This window comes from Sorghum bicolor, chromosome 5 (assembly GCF_000003195.3).
Source record: "Sorghum bicolor cultivar BTx623 chromosome 5, Sorghum_bicolor_NCBIv3, whole genome shotgun sequence".
In the NCBI taxonomy this organism is placed as follows: domain Eukaryota; kingdom Viridiplantae; phylum Streptophyta; class Magnoliopsida; order Poales; family Poaceae; genus Sorghum; species Sorghum bicolor.
Window position 1 is genome coordinate 37177164 of NC_012874.2, and position 12845 is coordinate 37190008.

At 43.4% G+C, this 12845-nt stretch overlaps 1 protein-coding gene across 1 annotated transcript in view; it reads left to right on the forward strand.

Annotated features, from left to right (window-relative positions):
- Positions 3599-12845, forward strand: part of LOC110435928 — a 9851-nt gene continuing 604 nt past the window's right edge. The window contains exons 1-4 of the mRNA XM_021462037.1: positions 3599-4691; positions 6735-6872; positions 6956-7175; positions 12330-12568. Coding sequence (XP_021317712.1) covers positions 3599-4691; positions 6735-6872; positions 6956-7175; positions 12330-12568 — 1690 coding nt within the window. The remainder of the gene's footprint in view (positions 4692-6734; positions 6873-6955; positions 7176-12329; positions 12569-12845) is intronic.

Below are 12845 nucleotides of genomic sequence, written 5' to 3' on the forward strand. Positions count from 1 at the left end.
TCTAACCTTAAGCATAATGAGCAAGACAAAGTTGATGGATAATAAGATCATGAGTGTAGCATTTAAAATATTTGTCAGATCAGATCACTCAACCTTATGGAAAGATAATCTATCTATATTTATGTTGTTTCTTTTATATATAACTTCCAAAGATTGAGTGTGCAACATTTTTGCTCATATGATTAGGAGTGTGGGATCACAAAGGTGGAAGGACTAAACATATTGAATCGATTGGGTTGGTTAATCTTATAGTTGTAAATCATACATGTTTTTCTCTTTTATTCATGTGAATGCCAGAACCAAGGAGAAGCTTTATAACAGTGATAGTCAAGTACCTTAAGATGTTACCTTACTTGAAGAGTGATGTTACAGTATCACCTTGTGGAAGCTTTCCTTTCTTAGCGGTTGTGCATCATGTTTGTTGCACCCTCCATGGATCATCTCTTGTGAGCTATGCTTTCCTTGTATAAATTGTTAAACTTCATGTGTCTCTCTCTTTGTCTCCAATGTGAGTTTATCTCAGGACTTCCCAGGTCGATATTGAAAGTTTTCCTGCAGGGGTTAGTCCAACAAAATATCCAATATCTACTATAGCATACTATCGGCTCAAAGATCAACCTAGACACCATGTCTAATTTGATTTAGGAGGGCATTTTAACCTAAGCGCCATGCTTAATTTAAAATCCTTTGGAAGTAAGATCATCATTCCTAAACTAAGCACCATGCTTAATTAAGAGATAAATGAAACTACTCCAAACCTAGACATATACTAAAGCAAATAAAGGTAGCATGAGAGCATTTATAGAGATCTACTCAAGTGGAGATGAAGTAGTGTGATTAGTAATTAACAAATTGAGCATGTTTCAAAGGTAGGGACAACCAACATAGCAACATGGCAAAGGATGATTTTATGTAAAGTACTCCCCCAAGCTTGAATTTTGCAAAATTCAAGTTTGGATGAATTTAATTCAATGTTGTATGATGGTTGGTTGGACATACCTTGTGCTTGTCATTCATCCGATCTTCTTGCTCTAATCCTGAAAAGGTTAGTGACAAGAATACCTGAAGGAATTTTTTTACAATTATCCTTATATGCTCAACACACATGGTAATGTTGCAAATAATTAAAAGCTCATGTTACAATCTGATCAGTGCTTGTTTTAGGACACTAAGCTTGTCCTTGGGAAACCATCAATTTATGTCGGCGAAGTGGTTTCCCCTCCAACGCTGACCTAAATCAAGATCAACTCAACGAGATCTGCAAAATTTATTATAGACATATGCATCGACAACCGCCCTTTTAAAGTTTTTATAAATAGAAAGGAAGGGGGGGCTGGAGATCTCGAATGTGGTGATGTCTGAAAAACCAATGGATTGGGAAGATGTTGCATATGAGCATGGAGTAAATGAAGTGGCTATGAAATAAATTCCATGCTCATTAATGCTTAGAGTGAAATCCATGTGGTATGGTGAAAATGATAAGGTGATTGTGGTAAAAAAGGAAAAGAAAAAGGATACACGGACGACTTGGTTCGAAACTAGCACAGCTACCGTTCCCTGGCAACGGCGCCAGAAAGCTTGTTGGGTATTTTAAACGCAAACAGAAAAATCCGCAAGCGCACGGATACCGATGTAGCCTTCACCCGGGAGTACTCCAGAGTATCGATTTTCCACAGAGAACGTGAGTGTACTAATTAAGATCCAAGATCGCCCAAGGATAACTATATAATTGTTTTTGGTGGGAAGAGAGGAAGTTTCCTGAGAGTTCTCTAGTTGATCTAAGAATCAAGAATTACTTCAAGATTATCTATATCGGGACATCAGAGCACTAACCACAGAAAGAGATGAGAAGGAGGCTAGGAAGGTCTGACTACGGTCCTACAAACACCGATCCGAACGTGGTGGAATACGTCGACTGTTAGGGCTGTCACTACCCTAAGGCTACCACAACAATCCGCAGGATTGGGTGCAATTCCAGGTAATTGCAAGACTAAACACCACGTCTAATCTATTAATTACTACTCTAGCGTTATAAAGACTAGAGCACTTGATGCAAGCGGGAATCCAATAAATAAGTTGAATGTAAACAAAAGTAGTTAAAGAACTCAGGAATTATGAATTGAAGAACCTAGAGAACGATGAAGAACGAACCTGATGCTGCAAAAGTATAATGTTGAGGAAGATCCGACAGATCCGGCTCCTCCTTCGCTCTCCTCTTCTCTCTCCCTATTTTCTAGATTACAACTAGAACTAACTAGAACTAGAACTAGAGGAACTAGAACTAGAACTAGATGAACTAGAACTAGATCTAGATGAACTAGAGGTAGAACTAGAAGAACTAGAGGGATTCTCTCTACTTGGATGAAGAATTGAAACCCTAGCTTTGATTCTGTAGAAGAGGTATGATCTCCAGGGGCCAGGGGGCCTTGCTTATATAGTCTTTTCAGATGAATCTGGGCCGTCAGATCAAACCGACATTAATCGCACGGTTTTCCTTGATCCTTTAGGTCGGTGGAGCATAATCCGCGAAACGTGTCCTGATTGGGCACTGTAGCTAGGCGGGCGCCCAGGAGAGTAGGGCGGGCGCCTTGCCTCCGAGCCCGATTGCCTTCCCGTTCGTTCCCGTGGCTTCTGGAGTCTTCTAGATGATAGAAAATTGTGCGGCACATTAATATCTCTATGTAAACCCGACATGTGGGCCTTTCTTCCGTATTTCCTGATAACCCCCTGCAGAAATAGACAAACACCAAAACTCGTGGAATTCTGTCAGATAAAACCCTAAGTCTATTTGTTGGTTGTATTTGGATCCTTTTCTATGATTAGTTGATGGTTAAATGTGAGAACTAAGGACCGTCAACAAGGCCCATATAGACAAACAAAAAAGGGATAAAATAGAAAAAGGGGGAACAAGCCCATATAAGGCCCATGAAAAGAAAATATCACCAACTCCAACAGACGACAGCACACCTTATACAGTCGTAGGAAAACTTTTTGATCTAATACCCTAAAGAAACAAATCATGGACGACGAAGAGCACCTAGAGGCAGGGGGAAACATGGAGGACAAAGGCCAACTGAAGGGGATTGGGGCCTCAAAATCCATAATCAAGGATGCATACATGAGCTTGAACCAGATCAGTGATAAGGTGAGCCCTTTGATGTCCAATAGAAGCAATGATCTCTCCCCCATCCATGTATACAATCAGCAAGTAACTGTTCTGCATGAACTGGTCACATTGTTAGGTGTAGCTTCCCTCTAATCTATATGTATTATATAAAGCTGGACGGATTATAAAAGAACCATGCAAGATGTCTTCAACACAACTGACCCCACATGGATTAGAATTTAGAGTTCACTGTTAGAAGAATTAGTCTAGCACGTTTGTAGGGGCTACGGTTGTACAGTTGTACCGTGTATATGGAAATGTGTTAGTTGAGATATATTAGGAATATCAAGATGTATTCCCATGTTTTGTGTAATCTGCCACGATGGGGGCTCTTCCCATCTATATAACACGCAACTGAGGATCCCTAGGGGTAACCTCGTTAACCCTAAATTTCACATGGTACCAGAGCCATAATCCTACCGGACTATCGCGATGTCTACCTCTTCCTCTCCTACGCCGCCAGCCGCCTTCTTCCCCATCACCTTCCTGCCCACCAACGAAAAGCTCAGCCGAGCAAACTTCCCTTCATGGCGTGCGCAGGTCCTCTCTGCGCTGCGCGGATCGCAGCTTGCCAGCATCATTCACCCGACGGTCGAGGCACCGTCTCCATATCTTTCATCTGAGAAAGAGAAAGAAGACTCGAAGGAGCCACCAAAGCCAAATCCTGAGTTTGAGGCATGGATGGCGAAAGATCAGATGGTCTTGAACTATCTGTTCTCCAACATGTCCAAGGAAATTCTTGGACAGGTGAACAACGAAGTCACCGCGGCCGGCGCGTGGGCAGCCATCGAGAGGCTGTTCGCCTCGCAGTCGCGTGCGCGTGTGATCTCTACAAGGATGGCCCTTGCCACTGCTAGCAAGGGTGCGTCCACTATTGCTGAGTACTATGGCAAGATGAAGGGCCTTGCGGACGAGATGGCATCCGCAGGCCGGAAGCTGGAGGATGAGGAACTCGTATCGTTTATCCTCATTGGACTCGACGCAGACTATGATCCAGTGGTGACCGCGGTCACCGCCCGTGTTGAGCCGATCTCCGTCGCGGAGCTCTACGCTCAGCTTGTCAGCCATGAACAACGCATGGAGATACGTGGCGGCGGCGGCGGACATCAATCTTCTGCCAATCTGGCGTCCAGAGGAGGGCGTCACAACAATGGCGGATACCGTGGTGGCAGAGGAAGGAACAATGGCGCCCGTGGTGGATACAACAACCGCAGCAACAACTACAACAACAACCGTGGTAGTGGAGGCCGTGGTGGAGGCAGACGTGTTCCGTTTCAACCGGGCATGTTCTGTCAGATCTGCACCAAGGAAGGCCACTCTGCCTTCGACTGCTTCAAGAGGCATGATGCCTCCTACACGCCACCACAGAAGTCGGCATCTGCAGCTACCTCGTCCCACTATGGTGTAGACTCCAACTGGTACATGGACACTGGGGCGACGGACCACATCACCAGTGAGCTGGACAAGCTCACTGTTCGCGACAAATACCATGGAGGTGACCAAGTGCACACAGCCAATGGTTCAGGTATGAGAATCAGCCATGTTGGTCATGGCATCTTGCGCTCCCCAAGTACAAATCTTCAGCTTAAGAATATTCTACATGTTCCTAGTGCAAACAAAAATCTTCTTTCTGTAAATCGTTTTACTCATGACAATAGAGTTTTTCTTGAGTTTCATCCTAATTATTTTGTTGTTAAGGAACAGTCAACGAGGAAACCGATCCTCGAAGGCCGATGTGAGAACGGTCTTTATCCTGTGCGGTCGCCAAATAAAGAAGCTCTTGGAGTCGTCAAGCCCTCCGTGTCCCTATGGCACCACCGCCTAGGTCATCCTGTTGCCGCCATAGTTCAACAAGTTGTCCATCATCATCAGCTTCCAGTTGCTCAAGAGTCCAAAAATAAAAGTGTGTGTGACGCCTGTTAGCAAGGCAAAAGCCACCAGCTACCTTACTCGAGATCGTCCACAATCTCTGCTAGTGCTATTGATCTTGTTTTTAGTGATGTATGGGGTCCAGCTCCCACCTCTGTTGGCTGAAACAATTATTATGTGTCCTTTATTGATGATCACACCAAATTTGTCTGGATCTATTTATTAAAAAGAAAGTATGAAGTTTTCCAGTGTTTTAAAGACTTCCAAACTCTTGTTGAAAGGCAATTTGATAAAAAGATTAGGTCCATACAAACCGACTGGGGTGGTGAATACCAAGCCCTTACCTCCTTCTTTCAACATGCTGGAATCATGCACCGTGTGTCTTGCCCTCACACTCACCAGCAAAATGGCACCGCTGAAAGAAAACATAGACACATTGTAGAGGTCGGTCTCACCCTTCTTGCACACGCCACTATGCCTCTCAAATTTTGGGATGAAGCTTTCCTAACTGCTGTCTCCTTAATTAATCGGCTACCATCAAGGGTAATCAACAATGAGACACCCTTCTATCATCTTTACGGCAAGGATCCAGACTACTCATCCCTTTGCACCTTCGGGTGCGCCTGCTGGCCTCATCTTCGTCCCTACAACACCACTAAACTATCTTTCCGCTCCAAACAATGTGTGTTCTTAGGGTATAGTAATCAACACAAAGGTTTTAAGTGCCTTGATCCCAAAGAAGGACGAGTCTACATCTCTAGGGATGTTACATTTGACGAACATGTGTTTCCATTTGCATCACTCCATCCCAACGCCGGTGCACACCTACGTGCCGAGCTTGCTCTCCTACCAGATCTTCTTCTCAATCCACATAGTACTGGGGATGCACACTTGTCTGACCTTGGGCTCCATTACCTGCTAACGGCTCTACTGTGTCTGCTGGAGATGAAAATTTTGTAGGACAAAATGGTGAAGAAACGGCGCCCTCATGCAGCACAACCCGGGGTCATTTCATGTGCCCCCCGGTCGGGGACAGCGTGGCACCCGAGGCAGATTCTCTTGGCACGGGATCAGGTCCTGGCGGCGCATCAACCTCGGGATCTGGCCTTGTCGCCTCGTCCACACCGTCTCCCACCGGTCCTGGATCCACTGCGGCTGAACCCGGTGCTCATGTCCCAGCCACACAACTGATGCTTACACAGCCTGATCCAACGGCCGCGGGCACAACAGCCTCGCCAGCTGGGTCTGATGTCTCGTCTGCGCCTGTGGTCTCCCCAGCAGTGACTTCAGAGCCGCCAGCCGTCTGCACTCGATTGCAACACGGGATCAGCAAGCCCAAAGTTCGCACCGATGGCACGGTAAGGTGGTGCCAACTTGCATCCACTTCGTCTGATGAACCTAGCTCACTTGCAGAAGCACAAGGTGATCCAAAGTGGGTGGCAGCCATGAATCTCGAACATCAAGCTCTTCTAAGGAATCAGACTTGGCACCTTGTTCCACCACCGCAAGGTAAAAATATAGTTGGGTGCAAATGGGTGTATAAAGTAAAACGGAAGGCTGATGGCACTATTGATCGATACAAAGCATGACTGCTGGCGAAAGGATATAAACAATAGTACGGGATAGATTATGAGGACACTTTTAGTCCTGTTGTGAAAGCTGCAACTATCTGTATTATTTTGTCTATTGCTGTTTCCAGGGGATGGTCACTGCGACAACTTGATGTTCAGAATGCTTTCCTCCATGGCCTTCTTGAGGAAGAGGTGTTCATGCATCAACCTCCTGGGTATGAGGATCCTGCTCGTCCTAACTATGTCTGCAAACTTGACAAGGCGCTGTATGGTCTAAAGCAGGCTCCACGGGCCTAGTATGCTCGGTTGTGCAGTAAGTTGCAGCGACTTGGTTTTGTGCCTTCCAAAGCCGACACCTCTCTTTTCTACTACAACAAGAATGGGCACAGTATATTTGTTCTTGTCTATGTTGATGATATTATTGTTGCAAGTTCATCCTCTCAAGCCACAGATGCACTATTAGCTGACTTGCAGGCCGAGTTTGCTCTCAAAGACCTGGGAGATCTGCATCTTTTCTTGGGCATCGAAGTCAAGAGGGGACGTGATGGATTGATTCTCACCCAAGAAAGGTATGCTATGGATATCTTGAAGCGGACAGGTATGCAGCTATGTAAGCCGGTTGACACACCACTATCACCATCAGAAAAATTAAGCAATGTGAGCGGTAAGAAACTAGGGACTGATGATCCTACTAAGTATCGCAGTTTGGTTGGTGCTCTCCAATATCTGACCTTGACGCGGCCAGACATAGCGTTTGCAGTTAACAAAGTGTGTCAATTTCTACATGCTCCCACCACTGTGCACTGGAGTGCTGTGAAGAGAATTCTGAGATATGTAAAAGGAACTACAAACCTTGGACTGCAGATCCGAAGGTCTAGAACTATGCTTGTCAGCTCCTTCTCAGATGCAGATTGGGCTGGTTGTGTTGATGATAGAAGATCAACGGATGGTTTTGCGGTGTTTCTTGGTGATAACTTAGTGTCCTTGACAGCCCGGAAACAACCAACTGTGTCAAGATCTAGCACCGAGGCGGAATACAAGGCACTAGCAAATGCTACTGCAGAAATGATTTGGGTTCAAAAGTTACTCACTGAACTCAGAATCACACATCCACCCCGAGCCCTGCTATGGTGTGATAATATAGGAGCAAAATACTTGGCTGCAAACCCTATTTTCCATGCTAGAACAAAACATATAGAAATTGATTTTCATTTTGTACGGGAACGAGTTGGACAGAAGCAGTTAGACATCCATTTCATACATACAAGAGACCAAGTGGCCGACGGATTCACCAAGGCTCTGCCAGCTGTGAAACTTCAGCAGTTCAAGAACAATCTCAACCTTAGAAGTGGCTGAGATTGAGGAGGGGTGTTAGAAGAATTAGTCTAGCACGTTTGTAGGGGCTACGGTTGTACAGTTGTACCGTGTATATGGAATATGTGTTAGTTGAGATATATTAGGAATATCAAGATGTAATCCCATGTTTTGTGTAACCTGCCACGATGGGAGCTCTTCCCATCTATATAACACACAACCGAGGATCCCTAGGGGTAACCTCGTTAACCCTAAATTTCATATTCACAAGTATAACACGCACGAATGTACCTTGATTAGTACACTTAAGTGATAAAGAAGCCATTCTGGTGGAGCCCATTCAATAGTTATACGATAGTACCATCAGCATATGCTTACGCAATCTAGAATAAAACTTTAATTAGTGTTGACCATATAGTTGTTTTCAAATTAAATCTATTAGAGGGTGTTTGGTTGGGGTGTTAAAGTTTAACATGCACTATAGCATTTTTGTTTTATTTGGTAATTAGTGTCTAATCATAGACTAATTAGGATTAAAAGATTTCTCTCATAAATTACTCTTTACTTGTGTTTTTAGTTTCGTAAATAGTCTACATTTAATACTTCATACATGTGTCCAAACATTCCATGTGACATGAATTAAACTTACCAGAGAAAATAGGGTCAGTCCTCCTATATATATATATATATATATCCCAGGGCTTCCAATAGGTCAAGGAAAGCCCGAGCTAGGCAACCCTAAGCTGACGCGTGAGTAGCTGGAGGACCTCTTAGAGACTCAACCGATCGAACACATAAAATCCTAGTTCAGACTACACAAAAAGGTTTTTATCTCGACGATGCGTAAATTCTAGTGGTTGCATGAATGAAAATCAATTCGCTACCGCATAAAACCTCTCCGTGAGCTGGATTAGCAAAATGTTTCACCTGATAGCAGCTGACGCAGCCTGACACATACTGACACATGCGTGCATGCAGACATCCAATCTAATCTCTTCTATTTTCATGATAATTATTAAACAAAGCATCCAATTTAGAAATGGTTTTCATCATTAACCTCTTGATATTTTTGTGCATGAATCAAGATTCATTGCAAATATATTTTTTTTAAAAAATAAAATTTATAAATTTAAAATTTGAATCATGGCACATGATGGCTGATTGGATGCATAGAAACAATGGTCAAAATGTGTAGAAAAAATTTATCTTCACATTACATAGAAATTAGTGGTTGGATGAAAGAAAATAATTATATTACCACGTAAAAAAATCTCCATGAAATGGACATTACACCTGACACAGATGTGATTGCTTCCACCAACACATGCTTCGCACTATGGGTGTGTAATTAGCATGAGAACAATACATAAAACGTGAAGACCGCAAGCGTAAAAACATGGGACGATCTCGTCTTCTCCAAAATTTAAAATTTGAATCGTGGCACATGATGGTCGATTAGATGCATAGAATCACTAGTCAATATGCACATAAAAGTCTTTTGTATCGATATTTAAAAAATTAGTGGTTCGATAAATAAAAATTAATTTTATGACCGTGTAAAACCTCTCCATGAGAAGAAGATCCCACCAGAGACAATTGTGATTGCCTCTACCAGTATCATGCTTTCCACTATACGGGTATATGATTAAGGTGAGGATAATGCATAGAACATGGAAACCTTTCGAGTAAAACATGAAGACCATCTTCTCCTAAAATTTGAAATTTGAAAAATAGCACGTGATGATGATCGGATTCATAGAATCAGTAGTTAAGATACACAGAAATATTTTTTACCACCGATGTTGCATAGAAACTAGTAGTTTGGTGAATAAAAGTTAATTTTGTTATCACGTAAAAATCACGTAGAAACTGCTCTAAAAATGTGACTTATGAATCAATAATATATAGAATTGTATATCAACAATGTACTTATACCATTTTACAGTTTAGCCAAATATAGAAACTTATGCACACAAGTATAAGAACACAAAATTAATAAATAAAACAATAAAAGTGAATTCAACTTGTGTGGAAACCTATGCAACTAAGCATAGTGCTCGTCAAACATCTTCCAAATCGCAGTTTCACCATGAATAAAAACACATGCTTGCAAGGGAAAAAACTAGATAACTAATGCTACCAAGGCTGCCATGCCATGTCCCAAAGTCACCCAAGTTGCCAAATAGCGAGCCAACGCAACGCAGTCATGGTCAGCACAACCAACGTGACACAATAGCAGTCCCCATGGCCGCCGCAGCGCCATCATCCGTCATCCAAGCATGTAGCTGGACGCGGACGCGAGCCGTCCCTGGGCCTGTGAGCTTGTCTCCACCTTGGGACCTAGTGGCCTCACTGCTCATCACCTCCGACCTGATATATCCACAAGTATACAATCATAGTACATGGAACATGGAAACAAACTACAAGAGCCATTATTTATAATTATATAGAAATTTGTAACAACAAAGTATAGAACTATTATCCAATGATGTACATAAGTCTTCCAAGAATGCATGGATAACTGTTAATACAATGTATAGAAATGCATTCCAACTTTAAATATAAATGTGCTCTAACAACGTATAAAATTATGTTCCAACAATATAATAAAATGTGCTCCAACAGTATATAGAATTCTAGATGATTTCTCGCTTACAAGGTTGGCTCAAAAAGCATAGAAAGCAAAAATCAAAATACATGAAAACAAACTACGAGAATCATTATTTATCTAGTTTTTTTAGAAACCAGCACTAAATCATAATAGCTATGCATAGAAATCTATGTATGCAAGCATAAAAACAATTTGTCTCTAAATGGACACATCAATATTACATAAAAACCATACTTGCTTGCATAAAAATCATATTGCATATCCGAGATATAAAAAACAAATTAGAACAGGTATGTGGTGTAAACTTTGTACCTGCATGTTTATCTCGGTGCCGAAGCCATGCTTGGTGATGTTCCATACGTTTCCAGTGTGGCCTGGGCTTGGTAGAACTTGTTCAACATCCCTTGTGGTTGGCCATTGCTGACCTGGGTAATTGTTGTGGTCCCTATCTCTAATGTTGGCGAGGCAAGCTTGGCAACTATGATGGAACTATGCTGCTACAACATGACTGTTAGCTTTAGCTTTGTGTTTTCATTCTTGTAATCATGTCGAGAACTTTATGTCTTAGTTGATTAGGTGCGTAGATATTGTAGATGGTTTAGATATGTGCATGAACCATGTTGTGACCATGCACTGTTAGTGGCCCTGTCACGGCGTCGTCTGCATGTCCCACAACATCCCAAGAAATAGGGTTGCTTGTTGGAGGCGTCGTGGCGGCGGGGGTGTAGGCCTCAGGCCATATATAAACCAATGATGATTGCTTAGGCAAGGTGCCCGCTTGGCATGAAATTTTTGTTGTGTTTGTTGCTCTTTCTATTTCTATTCACGCATAGAGCTCGCCTAGGGTTTAGGTCACTGTGGTCACCACCAGCCGGTGTCGCGCCGCCGCCAGGCTTGTACATCGCAGGTCTGGTTCCAACATGTGGTATCGGAGCGAGGGTCTTCAAATCAATCAAGTCAAAGCTATGCTAGGCGAAGAGGAGAAGAGGAGGAGATGACAAAAGGCAAGAGGTTGGGGTCCGGCCGTGTCAAGAAGAGCTTGTTGGTTTGGCCGATGTTAACTCGCTCAAATTATGTGGAGTGGGCTATGCTGATGCAAATCAATTTGAAAGCTCTTGAGATCTAGGAGACCATAGATGCCAGTGAGAATGTCAAGAGGGCTGAAGACTGGCAAGCCATGGGTGCATTGATGAGATCAGGAGATGTGGGGAGCGCTCGGCGTGAAGAAAACGGTGAAAGAAGCCTAGGAAGAAGAGAAGACCATGAAGGTCGGTGCAGATCGTGTGAAGGAGATCAATGTCTAGAAGCTCGTCAAGAAATTCGAGAATGTAGAGTTCAAGGAGAGAGAAAGCATACAGGACTTCGGCATGCGAATCGTGAACCTCGTCGCCACCCTCAAAACCCTCGGTGAGACAATTGACGAACCTCGTGTTGTCAAGAAATTTCTGCGTGTGTTGCCAGCTAGATTCAATCAGGTTGCAGTATCCATTGAGATGTTCTATGAACTAAAAATTCTAATAGTGGAGGAATTGGTTGGGAGACTACGTGTGGCCGAGGATCGCTTTGTCAACACTGAGGACCTGATCATTGACAAGATGGGCAGGCTGATGCTTGCAGAAGAGGAGTGGCTTGAGAAACACAAGCACCATGTCCAACCCACTTAGTCTCGTGGAGAAGGAGGTAGTAGCAGTGCAAGGCAAGGAAAAAGGAAGCAACCTCATCATGGTGATGGAGGTGCACCGAAGAATGCTGGTGGTGTCAAGCTAACCTCAGAAGGAACACCTCATTGCAAAGGCAGGTGTAGAAATTGTGGCATCTATGGCCACTGGGCTAAAGATTGGAAGAGGCCCAAGAAACAAAAGAAAGAGGAGAAGCAGCAAGAGACAAATGTTGCAGTTGGTGGTGCCGACCACAATGGAGCTTTGCTCCTAGCAGTGGCCAGCAACATTACCATGGAGCCTGTTGAGGTGGTCCATCTGTCAGGAAAGAAGGTGGTGCCTATAGATTGTCCAGAGGGTGTGTGGGTGCTAGACACAGGTGCTAGCAATCACATGATAGGGTGTTGAGCTGCTCTTACTCATCTGAATGAAAGAGTTCGTGGGACTGTCAGGTTTGGTGATGGTTCCAGCGTGGAGATAAAGGGGCTGGATCCATGGTGATTCAGGGACGAAAGCAGGAGCATAAGGTACTAACTGACATTTACTACATTCCCAAGTTAAAGAGTAATATAGTTAGTTTAGGCCAGCTAGAAGAAAAGGGGTCTGAAGTGTCTTTGAAAAATGGAAGATGCAACGTGTTGATCGGGACCTCTAGA